The 19550-nt window shown below is 44.5% G+C and overlaps 2 protein-coding genes across 2 annotated transcripts; both read right to left on the bottom strand.

Annotated features, from left to right (window-relative positions):
- Positions 1-249: 249 nt before the first annotated feature.
- On the bottom strand, positions 250-7907 carry LOC134679560 (synaptic vesicle 2-related protein-like). Its single transcript, XM_063538515.1, has 11 exons — positions 7639-7907; positions 6834-6995; positions 6442-6604; positions 4570-4691; positions 3801-4033; positions 3344-3495; positions 2885-3026; positions 2424-2534; positions 1912-2078; positions 1323-1450; positions 250-573 (listed from the first exon to the last, which is right to left on the bottom strand). Exons 1-11 carry the CDS (start codon positions 7745-7747, stop codon positions 521-523), a joined length of 1542 nt encoding a protein of 513 aa, XP_063394585.1. The 5' UTR covers positions 7748-7907; the 3' UTR covers positions 250-520.
- Positions 7908-9057: 1150 nt separating this feature from the next.
- On the bottom strand, positions 9058-19012 carry LOC134673282 (WD40 repeat-containing protein SMU1). Its single transcript, XM_063531248.1, has 11 exons — positions 18819-19012; positions 18564-18630; positions 17639-17782; positions 16974-17088; positions 16296-16484; positions 15818-15993; positions 15202-15351; positions 14346-14540; positions 13787-14000; positions 13193-13377; positions 9058-10065 (listed from the first exon to the last, which is right to left on the bottom strand). Exons 1-11 carry the CDS (start codon positions 18842-18844, stop codon positions 9967-9969), a joined length of 1560 nt encoding a protein of 519 aa, XP_063387318.1. The 5' UTR covers positions 18845-19012; the 3' UTR covers positions 9058-9966.
- Between the last annotated feature and the right edge of the window lie 538 nt (positions 19013-19550).

The raw sequence follows: 19550 nt of genomic DNA on the forward strand, positions 1-19550 counted from the left end.
CCTATTGTTGACAACATTTGCTATTTTGCAATAGCAAAATGGTACCTATAGTTACGTCCATCCGCATCTGTCGAATCGCTGCTGGCGCATCCATTTTACAATGGAGGTAAATTGATAATATTATGTTGTTATGTATATATAAATAAGTACAAAGCTGTTGTGGTAGTAATAAGCAAAATAAATTCTATTTTTTTAAGTATTCTATTCATGTTTTTTATTATATAATTGTTACTTACCTATTAAATTTTTCAATATGCACTTACAATAATTTTAGATATCACACTTAATTCATACCGTGTACTTCACTTAAAAACTATATAACAACATTTATTAAACATTTTTAGTTCCCTACGTCGGCTACGTCGTTAAATTAATGTTAATTTTATTACTTTAGTGACTTTAGTGGATCCGGTTTTGTAGACCTTATAAATGCCGAATGTGCCTGCACCGAGCTGTCATCTTGGAGAAGTCCCTATCAATAAATTGTTGGTAGATGGGAAGTTCCAGAGTTCCAATAACCTCACCCCGCCTGCAGACTGTCGCCCGGCAGCAGCGCCGCGGCGACCGCTCCAGCTGCAACCAACAACAACAGATTAAGGCTGCTTTTCTGCTGAGATGAGAGGAGACGAGCATGAATCAACCACCAGCATTTGTTGTCTCCTTTGCTCCGCTGGATTACAGACGGTGCTGTTCGTTAATTCCCGCACGTCTCCTCTCATCTGCTCTTATCTTCGCCCAAGCAGAAAGGTTGCCTAACCTTCCTTCTTTTTTTAATCCACAATTTATAAATAATTTTAATCGTATACTTGCGATTCTGAACGCTGCTTTAATTTCGCTTTGATATTATTGATATCTAACTAAGAACAAGTCTAGAAGCACCGTATAACGCGGCGAAGCAGTGCTGCGTCATGGCGCCGCTGACGAGGTTGGTGCCGCTGAAGACGCTCAGCCGTGCCACCATCATGAATAAGATATGAAGAAAGGTAAGATGCAGAAGTTATTAAAACAGCTTACTGAGAACAAGTCGAAGCACCGTATAACGCGGCGAAGCAGTGCTGCGTCATGGCACCGCTGACGAGGTTGGTGCCGCTGAAGACGCTCAGCCGTGCCACCATCATGAATAAGATATGAAGAAAGGTAAGATGCAGAAGTTATTAAAACAGCTTACTGAGAACAAGTCGAAGCACCGTATAACGCGGCGAAGCAGTGCTGCGTCATGGCGCCGCTGACGAGGTTGGTGCCGCTGAAGACGCTCAGCCGTGCCACCATCATGAATAAGATATGAAGAAAGGTAAGATGCAGAAGTTATTAAAACAGCTTACTAAGAACAAGTCCAGAAGCACCGTATAAAGCGGCGGAGCAGTGCTGCGTCATGGCGCCGCTGACGAGGTTGGTGCCGCTGAAGGCGCTCAGCCGCGCCACCATCATGCCCAGGCACGCCACCATTCCCCTAAAAAATAGTTTGCTACTTGTATCAGGAAGTCTGGGTCTAGGCATAAGTCTACCTCATCAGCGGCAATTTTATTGAAGTGAAAACTTCTTTAGCGGCGCTGTGCACTTTTTGCCATGGGGAAAAATGTTAAACTCGTAACAGGTGTCACGTGACCGTAAGACGTGAAACTGTTACAATGAGTTTTTCTTAATTGATTTAAATGCCATCTAGTGAGTTTGGTACCTCTAACTGGTACTAATATAACTCGAGTACTAACAGTGATGTGTTCAGGGGTGTCAAGTGATGCGATGAAATAACGCTAGATGGCGTTAACCTCAATTATACATAGTGCGTCATTGAGTTTTCACTTCTGCCGGCACGCCCCTCCCGGAGTGCAACCCGTTGTTTTTTTTTAGAATTATGCATTCAGCAGTATGTAATCTGCTAAGAAATATAAAAAAAAAACGAAAATAACCTACCTGTAGGATGTCGGGTACAGCGTCACGAAGTACGAGGAGATGACGCCAAAGACCATGGCGGTGGTGAGGAACACGTAGAAGAGCACTAGACCTGAGAGCGGCTCGCCCGTCAGGTCGACCCCGATGGCTGCTGCGGCAGCTACCACCAGGATCACGATCGTCAACAACTGCAACAAACAATCAGGTTCTAATTTGTCTTTTGTTCTCACAAAAGGTTAAAACATTGGTGAAATAAATAATACGACACATCGGAGCTGGTTTTGTCTCCAGTATCCTTGACTTCCTGGAACGTATTCTGGGTATGCATGAGATAAATACGCATTCACTCGATGATAACAACGAGTGATTATTTTATCTTTTATCCAGCGACAGTACGAGTATCTGATTCAGCCTTCCCGTATTTTATTATTGGCGCTGTTTGGTAGGTCATCCTACCAAACTGCGCCATGAAATATATATTTTATGGCAAACTGAACAATAATGATATGCAGATCGAAGTGGATTAAGCAAACCTTTCGTTTCCCAGCACATTGTGAGATGAGCGCGTTGAGCACGAAGAACGAGAGGCCGTGGGCGCAGCCGGCCCAGATCGTGTTGTCGTTTATCGAGTTCGCGCACACTGTCTGAAACAAGAGAAACATCAATGACTTAAAGTCATCTGGGATTCGAATCTGAATGTCTAATGTAAAAATGTCTACATAATGGGTCAATAGGTGTCGTCTGTTATCATCGCTGCCGCTTTCTACATTTTCCAACAAGTATATGTGTACGAGAGTGACGCAATGACACAATAAACGATGTAAGTGTATCCGTCACGTCCGTAAATATTTATTGAATGCAACATCGCCATTAATTTTGGCTTGGATAAAATAAATCTGTTCATCAAAACCCGTCAATTCTATTTGAAGGATTTTCATGACTGAATGAATTTTGTATGTGTTTGTGCTGAGCCTGATTCCAGTGTGACTCTTACGTCGGCATCTTGGACGATAGTAGAGTTCTCCTGTTCGGCCTCGGCGAACAGATCGCAGAAGCCGGCGCCGGCGCCGCGGCTCGCGTACGACGTGAAGAACACGTTGAAGATCGTCGGCAGGATGATCGCGAAACTGTTGTTCCTGGGTTTGACACATTAATTAGATACTTTTTGGGACATTTATTTAATACTCTATTATGGTTTTCATTTAATAGTTTTTTATATTACAAGGGGGCAAAGTTGTTGTTTAACCGCTCGTGCTAATATTGATACCCGAGCAAGCGAAAGATTTCAAAATCGAACCACGAGCGTAGCGAGTAGAACAGAAACAGCGTCCTGCCCAGCAGTGGCGGCTAGAAGAGGGGCGCGATCTGCGTCCACAGCGAGCGCGGGAGAACACCCGTGGGTAAGGAGGACCCACCTCTACTCCTTATTGCCTTTCTGGTATGGTATACCTACGCGATATAGACGACGAAAGTCAGGTAGAACAGCAGCAGGGTCCTGCCCAGCAGGGGGCGCTGGAAGAGGGGCGCGATCTGCGTCCACAGCGAGCGCAGCGAGAACACCCCCACCTCCTCCTTACTCCCTTCCTCTAGGTACACCTCTTTCACCTACAACAACAAAAAACAATTGTCACAGCACAAACTGTTAGCTGACACTTTGTAATAGTACATTATACAATAATGATGATATGGTAGAGTCAATTTGGAATACCGATGCCTGAAGGGTAGAGGGCTTCATGACTCCAATGTTTTTCATCACACTTCTAAAAGAAAAAAATAGTTTTTAGCGAAGAAGATGTTAAATTACAGATATCGTAAAGAACATTCAAATGTCAAAGGACTTTCAAATCTGCAACACCGTTCTGACACACTAGAGCTTTCATATAGGATGACCTTATAAATTGGAAACGTACCGGAAACTCTCCCTTCCCCCCATTGACTCTGTACATCCTGGCCAGCGCGTCCACCGCCTCGCCGCTCCTCCCCACGTTGACCAGGAACTTGGGGCTCTCGCAGAAGCTCCACAGCGCCGCGGCGCCCAGCCCCAGCGGCAGCGCCATCACCAGCGCCAGCAGCCGCCACGGCCGGAGCTCCAGCCACAGGAACGGGTACGAGAACTCCAGCTTCATTATCAGATATGCCCATACTGTGGAATTCATTAGGAATGTTTGTAGTCGCGAGTATCAGTATCAGAGGTCTAGCTATCATGGATAAATCTACTGAATTCGAACGGTCCATGGTTACGGAAATATTTTGACTAATAGTAGCTCCGACAATTTTCCACCATAGGCAATCCGGCTGGGCTCTGCATTCAGATAATGTGTAGGGAAGTTAAATAACATTCAACAGCCCGTACTTCGAAAATGTTGAAAAGGGTCTGTTGGAGCCATAATCTCTAACACACTAGTAAGGGACATGATCACCGGGATTGTTAAGGCTACGTTTCCACTGAGGCGGAGATGAGACACGAGTAGGAATCAACCAATAGCTTTGGCTGTAATCCAACGGAGCAGAGAAGATAATCAATGATATTAGTTAATTCCCGCTTCCCGCAAGTCTCCTCTCATCTCCGCCTCAGTTGTAAGTCAGCTTCAATGGACAAAAGATTGCAAAATATGTACGCGCCAGCGCATTGCAACATTAGCCTGTATAGAGCGGACCCTAGTTGATAGCATCTCTTACTGTAGTAGAGCGTGGGCGTGAGCATGAGCGCGCTGGTCATGAGCAGCATGTACCGCGCCCGCACGCGAGCGCCGCAGCATTCGCCGAGCAGGGCGTACGTCGCGGATTCAGCTGCGCTCGACCTGCACAGTAGTACAAAATATATATTACTTTATATCGACACCCTAGTAAATACTCGTATGTATTCCCTAGGGAGTTATAGCTTTTTTCACGATCCATTACTCCTGCGGGAACAATATAGGCATTTTCTCTTCAGCACACCTGCATGAAATATCTAATCTTTTTCGAGCAACTGAAAAGTATATTATAGGTCACCAAAATGGCATCAATCATTGTAACACAGTACAAGAACAGTAGTGAATCTTCATAGAATTGTGCCGCTGCCGGCTTGAATGTGTGCGTGCGCGCCGGACGCCGTGTACGCACACGCTGCCACGCACACATTAGCATAAAATACGGGGGAATACGGTGGCGGCAGTGTGGGCTGTACCGCGACTTTGATCGCGTGCATTCGAGTACGCTGCCCACCCGCTCGCATTTGTCTGCTCTCGGTACCTCGGTAGGCCTCAGTACAGCTCGCCGCGGTCGTATTGTATTATTGTAGGAACAATTGCATCATAAGTCAGAAACGCACATGTGACACCCTTAATATAGGAACATCCATTGCCTACGAATACCGCTTAGCGTTACTTGTTAGTCTCCATAGGCTACGGTGGCTAAAATCAAGAAAAAAACTCTTTCAAAATTGAATTTAGCGCTACACAAGTACCAGGGCCTCATGAGTTACGAGAAGGTGTCGTTGACCAACCCGCCGTGGGGCGCGGGGCGCGGCGGGGGCGCGGCGGCCGGGTCGCGTATCAGTATGAAGTTACAATAAAAATGACAACCCTAAGCGCCAACGCAAGAGTAGGCAAATAACTTGCCGAGCGGCCTTAGATTCACTATACTGTTCTTAGTGTACAGTGATTGTAACGAGCAATCAATTGTTATTTCAAACTTCAATACTCGTAGTCTTGAAATAAAAAAGAAGCGTAAAATTAACTAAAAAACTGTAAAATGAAATATTGTATTGTCCCTAATTAATAGTTTAATTTTGTTAATAAATTACCTAGGTACGTGATTCCATTCGATCCCTTGAAAATATCTATGCTGATTATTCATTCTGAAAGTCTGCAGCGCATGTATTACCAAGTGTTAAATATTACTTTAAAACATTGTCATCTGCAGTTGCAGTCACAGTTAAATAGATAGTCAATATGTTTTTACTACACAGTAACCTTGATCTTGATAGTAACGTAATGTTATTGTTTTGAAGGAACTTGACGTACTTACAATCGCGAAGCGAATTCACAGATCAATCAATGAGTTCCTAATAATACAGTTGACGAGGAAATCTAATCTTTTAAGTACTTACCTACTTATTTGTAGGAAAAATAGTGTCACGGTTTCTTGATCACGCAAAGAACTGTATTTCTACTATATAACTAGAGTTAGACCAAGATAAGTCTGCAGCGATTTTAAGAGCCTACACTGTGCAAGTGTTATTTTAAACGTCAAACTTGTATGAAATTATGACGTATAAAAATAACACTTGCACAGTCTGTGCTGTTAAAATCGTTGCAGAGTTATCTTGATCTAACTCTAGGTATATATTTCCACACAAAACTTACGGCAGATCTGACGAAACGTGCCTATACCTACAGTTTTCTCAAAGACAACTATAGTGACATATTACGAGTACCTAGTTATACCTACTTGAAAATGAAACTCAAGCTAGACTAAGCTAATTATTATGGGACACTAAGTATAATTCATCCTACACCTGATTCAGTACACTGATAGGATTTAATAAGGACCTTAACGAGCACTCACAGGGCCGAGCTGATGAACCTCAGCGCGGCCAACACTTGCCAGGTGGGCGCCAGGCTGCTCAGAGCCGCGCTGGCGAAGCTGCCCGCCATGGCCACCAGCAGCACCAGCTTCCGCCCGCGCGTGTCCGACAAGTAGCCCCAAGGGTACGACATCACGATGATGCCTGGAAACAACCACTATTTAAGTATAAATCGAGATAGATTGCATTTACGAAAGACAAAGTGCATCCAGAGTCCAGGGCAACAATGAGATGGAGCGCCACTCATTGGAACCTCAACCCTCATCTCACTAGCAAACGGCAAAGACGAAGAGAAAAGCGATCTACTGCAGCCGCAGTTCACAGCCGGCAGCTTACACGATGCCTATGGTTACCACACGATACCTCAACTCACCAGCAAAAGGCATGGAAGACAAGATGCCGATCTGCTGCAGCGTGAGCCCCAGGTCGCAGGTGGCGGCGGCGACTATGATGCCCAGCCCGAAGATGTCGATTCCCATGGCCGTGATCACCAGGAAGCATGCTGACAGCAGCAGCATGTTGTAATTGCCGTTACCTGTGGAAACATTCCTTGATTCATGGTGGGAAGTGTACCTATACTTAGAGAGATTTAATTGGTACTATTAATTTTAGTTGTCATTATATAACTACAAGGAAACAGCAAGTAGTATAGTTTAGTATGCAAAACTTCTACTCGGTCTAATTTCTCTAATCATTAAACTTTACATTTATTAGACTCTATGTCGTTTTTAAAATGAGAGCGTACTTTCGATTGTATGACGACGGGTAGATAATTGGTTAGTTAATAAGTATTTTTTTTCTAATCATCAGTAGAAAGGCAAAAGGAAAAGTTGCATCGTTAGTAAACATAAACAATCCGGTAAAGAGCATGTCGGGGCATGCTCGGTGTAGGGTTCCGCAGCAGTTGCCCGTCCAACACAATAATTAAGTAAGCGGACTTAAAAGGGGGCGTTTAGTATATATATTTTTACTAGTATATTTTACTAAGAAGAAAAACTTTTAGCTTTTTGCAAAACTGTTAAAACTGTAAAAACGTACTAATTTGATAATAGTTTCCGAGCACCGACAAATTGCCGACTGACAAACACAAGTGATATTTATTGAGTTATAGGTTCCAGTCTTGTTTCCCTTCTGAGACACGGAACCCTATTAAAGATTTTGTTTAATATGTTAACTACCTGCTAAATCCAAAGCTTCTTCATACCCATAAGACCCTTTATCCTGCACTTCACTATCATTAGCACTCATTTCTAAATCACCGTCACTATAGCTCTTATTCACCACCATTTTGTCCTACTATATACTAATATTTATTATTGGTTATTATTATTTACATAATACAACAAGTCCACACAGATAAGTTTCAGATGTCGTACTGATCTTCGATGCTAAGATCACGCGGTCGCGCTATCATTAAAATGCAAGTTTAGGTATAATCTGTCGCATCTCATCATTTTGTGTCTTATTCCGTAGTAAATAAGGTGGATTATAGAGAAGGTTGGCGAGTGTTTAGTCAAGTGAAGCTCAGAGCGTAAAAACTTGTATTCGAGGCTAAACATACAAATAAAGAAAAAAATATGCAAATAAAGAGCTCACTTGCTTACAATGTTGACGATACAGTGTGTTAAATGACTCTTCTATATTACTTTAATATGTAAATGTTTCTTTTTTATATTAAATTAAAACGTAAAAGTAGAGTTGCCTTGATGTCGACACAGGCATGCAGTGCCTGCAACAAACATTACGGCAATACGCAAAGACAATATTGCTATTGCTAGCATGTAAGCGCCCACCCTGCCCTGCTATTCCCAAATTACATTACTTACATAACCTCCTGAGACTAAATGTACATTATAATGTACATATTCGTGCAATTTAATTTGAACCTTTCATGAACCAAATAAAGTAGTATTTCTTTTGTTTCATTGCTTTTTAAAACAAACGAAATTCGTTCTAATTTACTTACAGATTAAGGTTCAAATTAAAAATTCGAAAGCTTTATATGGTGGGTCTACATGTTACTGTCTCATATTCATTTATTTCGTAAATGCACACACACACACACACACGTCAAAAACATACCTATTGAATATCAAAATTTCAATAATTCATAATATTATGGAAAAATGCCCTGTTTTATTTAGCAGTTAAAGATAATTGTTTTAAATTGTACATAGAACCATCATTTATCAATTATCGTCGACTGAGAATACGTTTGTGCCATACCTATAAATTTTTGGGCAAAATCGTTTTTTAATGATTCCTAAAATAACAAAAAATATTCTGTAATTGACTGACACTAATCGCTGACACTAATTAAAAATTATCTTTTTCAAAAATGTTGTGCCATATCCGCATCTTATTTCGGGATAATTTACACTGTTAACGGAAAATTATCCAAATCTTTGTGTCATGTACATGTGTACATTGTACATTTAACATTACCTAATAATGTTTTCAATGTGACAAGGTACGACATAGTACAAAAATTAAATTCCTTGACCGTACTTAAGATATTTTGTATTAATTCAGAGTATAAAAAAAAAAAAACATAAATGTATCTTAACAAATCTTTAATGACTAAACCTTACATCTTAACCTTATATTACATAAATTAAAGATATCAAGTCAAAATGTCGATAATGGTCGCGGTCGCGCGTCTCATCCCATTCACTTCGTGGTTTGTTATCGGGTTGCGAAATTTGTATCTCTTTCTTAATTATGTGAATCGAAAGTGACGCAGCACCGCAACGAAGTAACGTCGCAGTGAGTAAAGAGACCTAAATTAAACTCTCCTACAGGGGATGTTTTTGGAAACAAACAATAATAATTACAATTTTGGAGCGTGCGTGGATTATTAATACATTATGAACCATTATGGTCATTAGATTACACTCGAGGCGATATTGTGCGCGCGAGCTGGAAGCGGGCCGATGTGTGTAATGACCAAAGCACACGTGTTTCATACGACGTTTTTCAACACACTTGCGAGGAAAAAACAAACATTATACATATATTAATTAAATATTAATTTCAAATTTCAATTCTAAAAAGTGTCCATATACATTACCGCACTAGTTTGGCAATTATAACATTACCGCAAGAGTTCGATAATTATAATGAAAAAACACACGGGTATTATCAAGGATTACGAGCCTAAAAGCGGTTCAATAACTTTCACATCACGAGCAAGTGTGTTGAATAGTAATTAATTGAATCCAATGCAGACTTCATGACAATCTGCAGCACTGGAATAGTTATTTACGATACAAGTGCGGAAAAGAGGAAATTACCTATTCGCACGTGGATTGACAAGATTCTATTAGTTTACAAAGACACTTTCCAAGAGTATCGTACAACGTTTTACAGTACATATGGCCCTTTAAACTTTTGACATACGCATGAAAAGTGCTATTTTACGCACTAGTGCGGGAAAATAGGACCATATGTACTGTAAATGGCATTAAAGCTCCGATCGTTATGAGACACGGAAACGCCAGGTGAGCTCAGGGTTTCCAGAGCTTGAGCAGGCCGTCCTCGCTGTAGGTGGCCAGCAGGTTCTGGTGCGGGTGGTGCGTCATGCCGATCACCGCCTTCTCGTGGACCTGCACACCACAACGACACGCATATTAATCAATATATAAACCTTGTACAAGCACAGAAGAAATAATAGTATCACTATACACTATACAGTACAGAAAGGACACTTCCTACAAACCCGAAGTTTGACAGCGGTTCAGGGTCGAATTATGCTATCCCTTTCTAATATATGGCACTATCCCTTTCGGCTATTTAGGGTTGTCAAAATTCAAGTGATTATCTTATTTGCGGTCGTGCACGTAAAAGGAAGTCAAGTGGTGCCAACCAGGGCCGGATTAAGCATGTCGGGGCCCCTAGGCAGTGCGAAGCTCAGGGCCCCCTACAGACAATTCTGCACATAGCACATTCAGTACAGGGAAATAAAAGTTTGCGTTTTTAATTTCAATCTTCAGGCGTCGGCCAAGCCGATCCAAATCGAACGATGTCTTTTTCGCTCTTATTGCGTGGACATAAAGCTTTATTCTATCAGTTTTTGCCGATTCCGCGTCGCGTCAAGTGTGGGGAGAGCCCTTTAGGCTTAAGGCCAATTCCCAGTGGAATACCAAAGATGAGAGCTTCAGCACCACTTTCTTATCTACCTCTAATGGCCAATTTTAAGCGAGGCTAAAAGCTAAGCTCACTAGTAGTAAGTTAATTTTCTCAATAGTCAATATTTTGAGAGGCTGAACAGCCATTGCCCGACCATAAGACCAAACGCCGAGCCACATGATTAGAATCAACCTAATAATAAAGAATTTCCATATATTAAAATTACTTAAATTACTATGAAGACAATTTTAAACGTCAAAACTTCTACGAAATTATGACGTATAATTAACACTTTCTTGGTCTAGGTACCTCTATTAATTCACCAGTCAAGCTAACATGTAGATAAAGGGTCAATTTAAAGAACTATAAATAAACGCGAGCGCAGCGAGCGCGAATTTTTTTGACAATATCGCAAATTGTGAAACCGTGTTAAAAGGCCGGGTATCGATCTTCATCGGGCCTAATAATAAAAATTTACTCATGAATTTGAGCCTATGGAACAAAATTTGATTTGGTGCGCGCTGAGTCGCCGAGGCCCCCTAGCCGAGGCGGGCCCCCAAGCCGAGGCGGGGCCCCTAGGCAGTTGCCTACTTTGACTTAGGGTTAATCCGGCCCTGGTGCCAACCCTAATAATTGCTCGGAGCAATGCTGAGCCGAACGGAGCCGAATTCGACCGAAGTCAGGAGTGTGTCTCCCTGCTGGTATAAGTAGAGGTTATTTTTTAACCACATGTGGCAGTTTAAAAATCGTTCCGTGTGTGAGTAACGTGTATCATATTTGAATTGTAGGAAAGGAGGTGTCTGTGTTACTATAGAATAAGAAATAGTACCGAGAAGAAAGTTATTTCACTTCTCGCAGATGTTCAGTCACTCAGTGGTCGTTATCGTTACGTTAATAATATGTCGAATGCGTTGTTACTAGAGTCCATCTAAGCTTATGCACCGACTCGAATACAATAGAATGACGGAGTTTACTTATAAACGTCATATTTTCTCAGAAGTTGAACATTGATGATGACAAGCGGCACACAAATGCGCCTTTTTATACTTAAAACCTACCTTTAAATTTGAAGCGTTTCAATAAATAAGGCTTCCATATTTTAAGATGACTCAAATATCGTTTTGGGGTGCACTGTTACAAATCGGAAATATTTAAAACACTATTTTTATTTCGGCGATATACCGGAGTTAAGGCCTGTCACTAACCTCGTTAACAAAGGAGGTGTGCCCTCGGAACTCCTTCAGCAGCTTGCCGGACTTGAGCTTGCCGGTGTTGGCGCAGAAGGCGTACAGCACGAGGTCCTCGCCGGCGCAGTACACGAGGCGGCCGCGGGCGGACAGCTAATGTTACCGAGGTGTATGTTTGTCCAAAGTGACTCACGTTGATGGTCCGCTCGAGCTTGCCGGTGTTGGCGCAGAAGGCGTACAGCACGAGGTCCTCGCCGGCGCAGTACACGAGGCGGCCGCGGGCGGACAGCTAATGTTACCGAGGTGTATGTTTGTCCACAGTGACTCACGTTGATGGTCCGCTCGAGCTTGCCGGTGTTGGCGCAGAAGGCGTACAGCACGAGGTCCTCGCCGGCGCAGTACACGAGGCGGCCGCGGGCAGACAGCTAATGTTACCGAGGTGTATGTTTGTCCACAGTGACTCACGTTGATGGTCCGCTCGAGCTTGCCGGTGTTGGCGCAGAAGGCGTACAGCACGAGGTCCTCGCCGGCGCAGTACACGAGGCGGCCGCGGGCAGACAGCTAATGTTACCGAGGTGTATGTTTGTCCACAGTGACTCACGTTGATGGTCCGCTCGAGCTTGCCGGTGTTGGCGCAGAAGGCGTACAGCACGAGGTCCTCGCCGGCGCAGTACACGAGGCGGCCGCGGGCGGACAGCTAATGTTACCGAGGTGTATGTTTGTCCACAGTGACTCACGTTGATGGTCCGCTCGAGCTTGCCGGTGTCGGCGCAGAAGGCGTACAGCACGAGGTCCTCGCCGGCGCAGTACACGAGGCGGCCGCGGGCAGACAGCTAATGTTACCGAGGTGTATGTTTGTCCACAGTGACTCACGTTGATGGTCCGCTCGAGCTTGCCGGTGTTGGCGCAGAAGGCGTACAGCACGAGGTCCTCGCCGGCGCAGTACACGAGGCGGCCGCGGGCAGACAGCTAATGTTACCGAGGTGTATGTTTGTCCACAGTGACTCACGTTGATGGTCCGCTCGAGCTTGCCGGTGTTGGCGCAGAAGGCGTACAGCACGAGGTCCTCGCCGGCGCAGTACACGAGGCGGCCGCGGGCGGACAGCTAATGTTACCGAGGTGTATGTTTGTCCACAGTGACTCACGTTGATGGTCCGCTCGAGCTTGCCGGTGTTGGCGCAGAAGGCGTACAGCACGAGGTCCTCGCCGGCGCAGTACACGAGGCGGCCGCGGGCGGACAGCTAATGTTACCGAGGTGTATGTTTGTCCACAGTGACTCACGTTGATGGTCCGCTCGAGCTTGCCGGTGTTGGCGCAGAAGGCGTACAGCACGAGGTCCTCGCCGGCGCAGTACACGAGGCGGCCGCGGGCGGACAGCTAATGTTACCGAGGTGTATGTTTGTCCACAGTGACTCACGTTGATGGTCCGCTCGAGCTTGCCGGTGTTGGCGCAGAAGGCGTACAGCACGAGGTCCTCGCCGGCGCAGTACACGAGGCGGCCGCGGGCGGACAGCGCGGCGCACGTCAGGGCTCCGCCCTCGCGCTCGCGCCGCCCCGACGAGAACGACCGCACCGTCTGCCCGGCCGTGTTCATTATCACCACTGCAACCAAAATACCACTATCACAATTTGCCACTCACGAATGGCTTAGCATTAAACCCGTTAGGCCCACTTGCACCATCCCACTAACCCGGGGTTAAGCGGTTAAACCGTAAACCTAGTGTTAAATTGTACTGGTTACCGTGGTAACTCCAGGTTTAACCGGTTAACCCCGGGTTAGTGGAATGGTGCAAATGAGCCTTAGTGTATCAATCAAAAACGGCGATTCTTGGGGGTGAGCACTGAGCGGTAGCGTTGACGGGAACTCGGCCTCGCCCGCGACCCCGAGCGGCCTCGTACTATAGTACGCTGGTGCCGCTGCAGACGACAGAGTGCTCGGGGTTCTAACACGGGGTCGGCCTCCCCCGCGACCCCGAGCGGCCTCATGCTGGTACTACAGTGTGTTGCATACCGGTATTAGTCCGGTTGCAGACGACGAAATGCTCGGGGTTCTTGGGTGTGAGTAGCAGCGTGTTGACGGGGGGCTCCGCGCCGGCGGCGGCCTCGCCCGCGGCGCCGAGCGGCTTGAGCGTGGCGGAGCACTCGCCCGTGCGCAGCGCCCACAGCTTCACGGAGCCGTCGCTGCTGCCGGACAGCACGCCGTGCCCGTCGGGCGTGAACACCGCCTATGGGAATTATAACTTGTATTATTAATAGGATAATATACCTAACGTTCCAATCAGTAGTGTAGCTGGGCGTGGGCGAAACGGCCCCTCGCCTCCGGCCTCGCACTTAAGGGGACGCTTTTTATTACCTTGGCACACATTGAAAGAAAAGAGCCTTTTACAAATGACCAAATGCGCCTTTTTATACTTAAAACCTACCTTTAAATTTGAAGCGTTTCAATAAATAAGGCTTCCATATTTTAAGATGACTCAAATATCGTTTTGGGGTGCACTGTTACAAATCGGAAATATTTAAAACACTATTTTTATTTCGGCGATATACCGGAGTTAAGGCCTGTCACTAACCTCGTTAACAAAGGAGGTGTGCCCTCGGAACTCCTTCAGCAGCTTGCCGGACTTGAGGCCGTGGATGCGCACGGTGCGGTCGAAGGAGGCCGACAGCAGCTGCGAGGAGTCGCGGCTGAACTGCAGCGACGTCACGCCGCGGGAGTGCGCGCGCTCCAGCCGCCGCTGCACCGCGCCCGTCGACACGCGCCACACCTGACATCATAACACGGCAATTCAGTCTGTTCAATATTTTACGAGGTCTAAATAAATAGGCAATATTTCAGAACTTCCCGACAATAACATAACTTTTGACAAAGAACTGAACTAAAAAAAAGTTACATCTGTTGTTACGGGCAACTTACCAAATGTTAAGCTTCACCAGCAGTTCCATTTCTAAGGAGTTTCGTCAGGATCCGATTAAATCAGATTCTAACTTGATAACGATACCAATAGGGCCAAACTGTGAAGAAGCAAAATGCCAGATCGGTCCAGCAGTTTAAAAAAACTCGGGGAATATACAAACCTTGATGCGGCCTGCCCTGCCCTGCCCACGCTGTGGCCAACAGGAGACGAGCTAACACTTACTAGCAGTGTGGATTGTGTACGCGCCAGCGCGATATTATAAAGCATTCGGTAGACAGAGATATGTACATTATTAGATGAGAGCGATCTAAATGACGTCGAACTTATAGATGTCCTTCTATTCTGCAAACAAGAAAATTTGAGGGGAATATTGTGTGAATGGGGATGTCTCCGGGAAAGTAACCTGTCGCTCCAACTCCAGGGAATTAGGCTGAGTTAACGCAATACGCGCTTGTTTCCGGCCGGGCGTTCCTGCACTACGTGTACGTATTCTGCAGATATATCTTCTAACCTTGACCCGGCCGTCGTTGGCGCCGGCGGCGAGCGTGTCGGAGTCGCGCGCGAACGCTAGGCTGAGCACTGCTTCCTCCATGCTCATGTATTCCTCTTGAGCTTGGTAACGCAGGTCCTTACGGATCTTGCCCGTTGTGAAGTTCCACACCTGTACACGATACATATTACAATAAACATATAAATTTGACGTTCCACGGGTAAAGGGACCTTATGGCGGTTGGCGCTTACGCTATTATTAACGCCGCTCCAATATTATTGCGGCGCTATGCGACGTAAGCGCCGGCCGCCATAAGGTACCTCTTTCCATGGAACGTCACAAATATTAAATTGTACAGTTTCAAACGCGCGTTCGATAGATAGTTAAAAAAAATGCCAAAAGTAAATGACAGCTATAGCTTCTTCAAGAAATAAAACTCATGCATTGAAGTCACATTTCACGCGACATTTTCGAATGCGTCATCTTCACGTTCTTTTTCGACTGATTTATCTCTTAAATTAAAGCGCACACTGGCACAGTCACTCAGTGTATCCTTACGACCCACAATAGTAAAACTGTAATACGTAGGCCAGGCGGGGTGGCTGAACAAACTGACATGCCGATATATGTTCCCTACCTCAACGAGGCCGTCGACGGAGCCGGTGACGAGGTACTGGCCGTCCGGGGAGAACCGCGCGCACTCCACGTGCGACTTCTGCCCGAACTTGATGGTCTTGAACAGCTGCGTGGGGCACTGGTCGTCCTCCTCGTCGCGGATGGCGGCCTTGCCGCGGAACAAGTCGATGGTTGTGCCTGACCGAGAAAACAATGGAAAATAGAAATAAAGCGCGAAGCCCCACGGTCGGAGCTTCACGCGCTCCTACATGCTGGGCGCTGGAGGCTCCCTTCATCCCAAAACGTTCAGTGCGCGCTTTGCGAGCTCTTATTGTCAAAATGCTGGGCGAAAATGATAACCAAATATTGGTGGCTTATTAACCCATATTTAAAATGACCTGTCTGCTTGTAAACTTCGTGTCAACAAGATAAAACTAGAGCTATTTATCAACTAAATGAACCATGAAGCAGCACTAGCGGCACGGCATTGTGATAGTGACCTGGCGGGAGCAGCCCCTGGTGCTGCTGCCACTTGAGCGCCTGCCCCAGCAGCGCCAGCAGGCGGCTGGACGGCACGACGGAGACCTCGCCGGCGAGCGAGGCGGCGATGGCGGCGCGGCGCCGCTCCTTGCCGCCGCCCGCGCCGTACGCCTCGCGCGGGTCGAAGTACGAGCGCGACAGGAGGTTCTCTGCAACAACAAACTATCATAAGGCATCTTCTATTTTACTTAAATATACACAAACACCAAAAAAAAAAATACACTTAACAAACCCACTAAACAATAAAAAATATACTTATTAAAACAAAAATCGTGTATGTTGTGTAATTTCCTCTATGACATTAAAGTACACATGTATTGCATACTTATTTCAAAACTCTATCAGCCTTAATGTCTAAAAAAAAATCCACTGGTTCTAACCTATATCTCTGACCATTCTCAGCACAAGAAACTTGACAGGATTTATTTTATCAAAACAAGGTACTCACGCAATGATTGAAAGTAACGAAATCTGCGACGAAAGGATTTAAAAAGCATGCTACCTTCAGCTCTCTTAGTTATTTTGAGTGTCTTTTTAGGTAGGTATAGACATAAGGAACTTGGTAGTTGGGAGTGCTATAACTGCTGTAATTAATTAAGGTTTTAATTGTGAATGTACAAGAGATAAGCTAATGTTACCGAGGTGTATGTAGCGGTCCGTGTGGTGCTGCTTCATCAGCCTGCAGGGGTGCGAGTTGCGCAGCAGCTGCCGCGCCGCGCCCAGCTCGCGCAGCTCGATCAGCTCCAGCACCACCTTCAATCAACAATAACAAGCAGAATGTCACCAATGTGTACAATGTGTGTGTGTGTGTGTGTGTTTGTCACATTGTGTTCTAGTTGTTCTACTTACCATGTATGAATGATTGGATTTTAATGATGACTCCATTGACATTACTCCCAACAAATGTGCTAGTGGTTATTAGTGGCATTTTATATCATTACACCTTATAAAAAAAGTCCCCCGCCGCGTCTGTCTGTTTGTGTGTATGTTCACAATAAACTCGAAAACTACTAAGCAGATTTTCATGCCATTTTCACCTACCAATAGAGTGATTCTTGAGGAAGGTATAATTTGTTAAGGTTTTGTGTAACCCGTACGCAGACGAGGCAGGTTGCTAGTCATGATGAAATCGCTTTGAAAACTTCAACTTGTTGCAACATCTGTATTTAGTTACAAATTAAGAATCAGTCTCAGTTAAGTTAAATAACTTCAAATGGCCATTGTACCAGTTTCAAATATGTGTGCCTTACAACTTGCTGCTACCTTGTACTGGAGTATAAAATAGCTGTAAAGCCTTAATAACCTGTTCATACAGCTCCACCAGCTTGCGCTCCGGCAGCTTGAGTGCCGCTACGCAGCCCAGCACGGCATCCCAGTGCCCACTGTTGATGTCCGCGCAGAATCCGTCCACACTCTCCACCGTGTTCAGTGACACACCTGTTTCTTCCTGCAACACACAATAATCACTAATATATTATCCTGTACTCACATACTTTTATCCTAATTTAACCTCCAGCGGTTCAGTATACAAGAATTAGTAGTGATTTGCAAGAAAAGAGTAAAATCATTACATAGAATTTATTTTGTTTAATAAACCAATGAAACAAAACAAATGTAAATTTGTTGCAATTAAAACTACACTGAAGTTAATAAGTAATAATGTTGGAATTATGGGGATACTGGGGATAAGAGAATAACCAAGGTTGCCCAGAGGTTTCAAGTCAATAAACACTATTTACAACTCAACAGAAAGATAATAATATTTGTCTCGAGACACATACATACAGATATCTAAACACTTATTTTATGGATTAGCATCTTATTAGGTACTTCATAAGAGCTGTAGAATACTGAGATTGATGATAGTTTACAATGTCTCATACAAGATACATTACTAAAATGCCACCCATTCTACCCATATAGACACCACTAGTTTGTGACATTCTAAATAGCACCCACTTTAGGCACTCTGGTCCCACCGCGAGCTAGTAAGCTATGAGCTATCGGCTATAAACACGAACAAAAGATAAGCACTCCCGTGTAAATAAAAGAGACATGGCGATATTTATAGCTCACTGCTCGGCGAGTAACTATAAATATCGCCGTGTCTCTTTTATTTACACGGGAGTGCTTATCTTTTGTTCGTGTTTATAGCCGATAGCTCATAGCTTACTAGCTCGCGGTGGGACCAGTGCCTTATACACTTCACTTATTAAATAAATACTGACCTGCAGCGTCTGAAGCGTGCGCGTGAGATTCGACTCCTTCAGGTACTGCTGGATCAACCGGATCACGCTGCAATAGCCACACACTCATATTATCAACAACAGCCCTATCAAATGAATCTATTTAACTTATAGCGACTTCAGAAGATGTTTGAACGACTTATCGTAAAGAATAAGGTTCGCATACAGTTTTAGTAATTAAAATGTAGATGAAAACTTAGAAACAAACGAGTCGATTGCTAGAAGTTCAATACTCACTCTGCGGATTCTATTTCGATAGACATTGTGACTTATTCGTCTATCCCTGTAATAAATTGATTTTATAATAATAAAACTAGTTCGTTATTTTAATCTAATCCACTATAATTTGAATAATTTATAGCAATTCGCTCATTAAGTGACTGATATTTATTTACGTTTAGAGGTTATGCTAAGCTTTGCATTAACTGTCAATGTCAAATCGGTCTGTTACGGTCGCGTTCTAACTACAGAAATTTCTGGCATGCGTCCTTACACATAGCGCATGTATTTGAAGCTTGCGCATGTGAAGCAACTGAACCAAGGGCTACGTATGCCATTGCAAATAACACGCCTAACCCTTTAAACACCACGACTATCATGCGCGGCGCGTCATCATGAACATTGTCGGAATTGATGTCTGGCGGTGAAAGGGTATTGCTTAAAACTTACGCAAGCAACATTGCGCTCTAGTCATGTAGATTAAGCCCGCTATGGCGAACGCGATTCGCGCACGAGTGTAGAGGCTTTAATTTTAGAAAAACGGACGAGCTATTTGGCTAGAAAATACATATTATAACCTTAGTCAGAACCCCGACAATACAATATACTATGCGTAGTATTGAAGGATGGATAATGAAACATGATGTAATATAAGATTTATTTATTTTATTTTAACGCTCAAAGCTTAAAACTAAAATTACAAGTCAGATAAGGAGCCCGTTCACGGCGCACTGCGCCGCTATTTAGTGA

This window comes from Cydia fagiglandana, chromosome 2 (genome assembly GCF_963556715.1).
Source record: "Cydia fagiglandana chromosome 2, ilCydFagi1.1, whole genome shotgun sequence".
Classification (NCBI taxonomy): Eukaryota; Metazoa; Arthropoda; class Insecta; order Lepidoptera; family Tortricidae; genus Cydia; species Cydia fagiglandana.

What these genes read in the sequence shown, in the direction of transcription:
- LOC134673282 (XM_063531248.1), bottom strand. Translation starts at nt 18,844, where the DNA reads ATGTCTATCGAAATAGAATCCGCAGA. An exon ending in GGACCGCTACATACACCTCG is followed by an intron (nt 16,485 to 16,973) that starts GTAACATTAGCT and finishes TTGTTGTTGCAG; the next exon opens with AGAACCTCCTGTCGCGCTCG. An exon ending in CCAACGACGGCCGGGTCAAG is followed by an intron (nt 14,541 to 15,201) that starts GTTAGAAGATAT and finishes TTATGATGTCAG; the next exon opens with GTGTGGCGCGTGTCGACGGG.
- LOC134679560 (XM_063538515.1), bottom strand. Translation starts at nt 7,747, where the DNA reads ATGGTGGTGAATAAGAGCTATAGTGACGGTGATTTAGAAATGAGTGCT. An exon ending in CACGCCCACGCTCTACTACA is followed by an intron (nt 4,034 to 4,569) that starts GTAAGAGATGCT and finishes TGAATTCCACAG; the next exon opens with TATGGGCATATCTGATAATG. An exon ending in ACTTTCGTCGTCTATATCGC is followed by an intron (nt 3,027 to 3,343) that starts GTAGGTATACCA and finishes TGTCAAACCCAG; the next exon opens with GAACAACAGTTTCGCGATCA.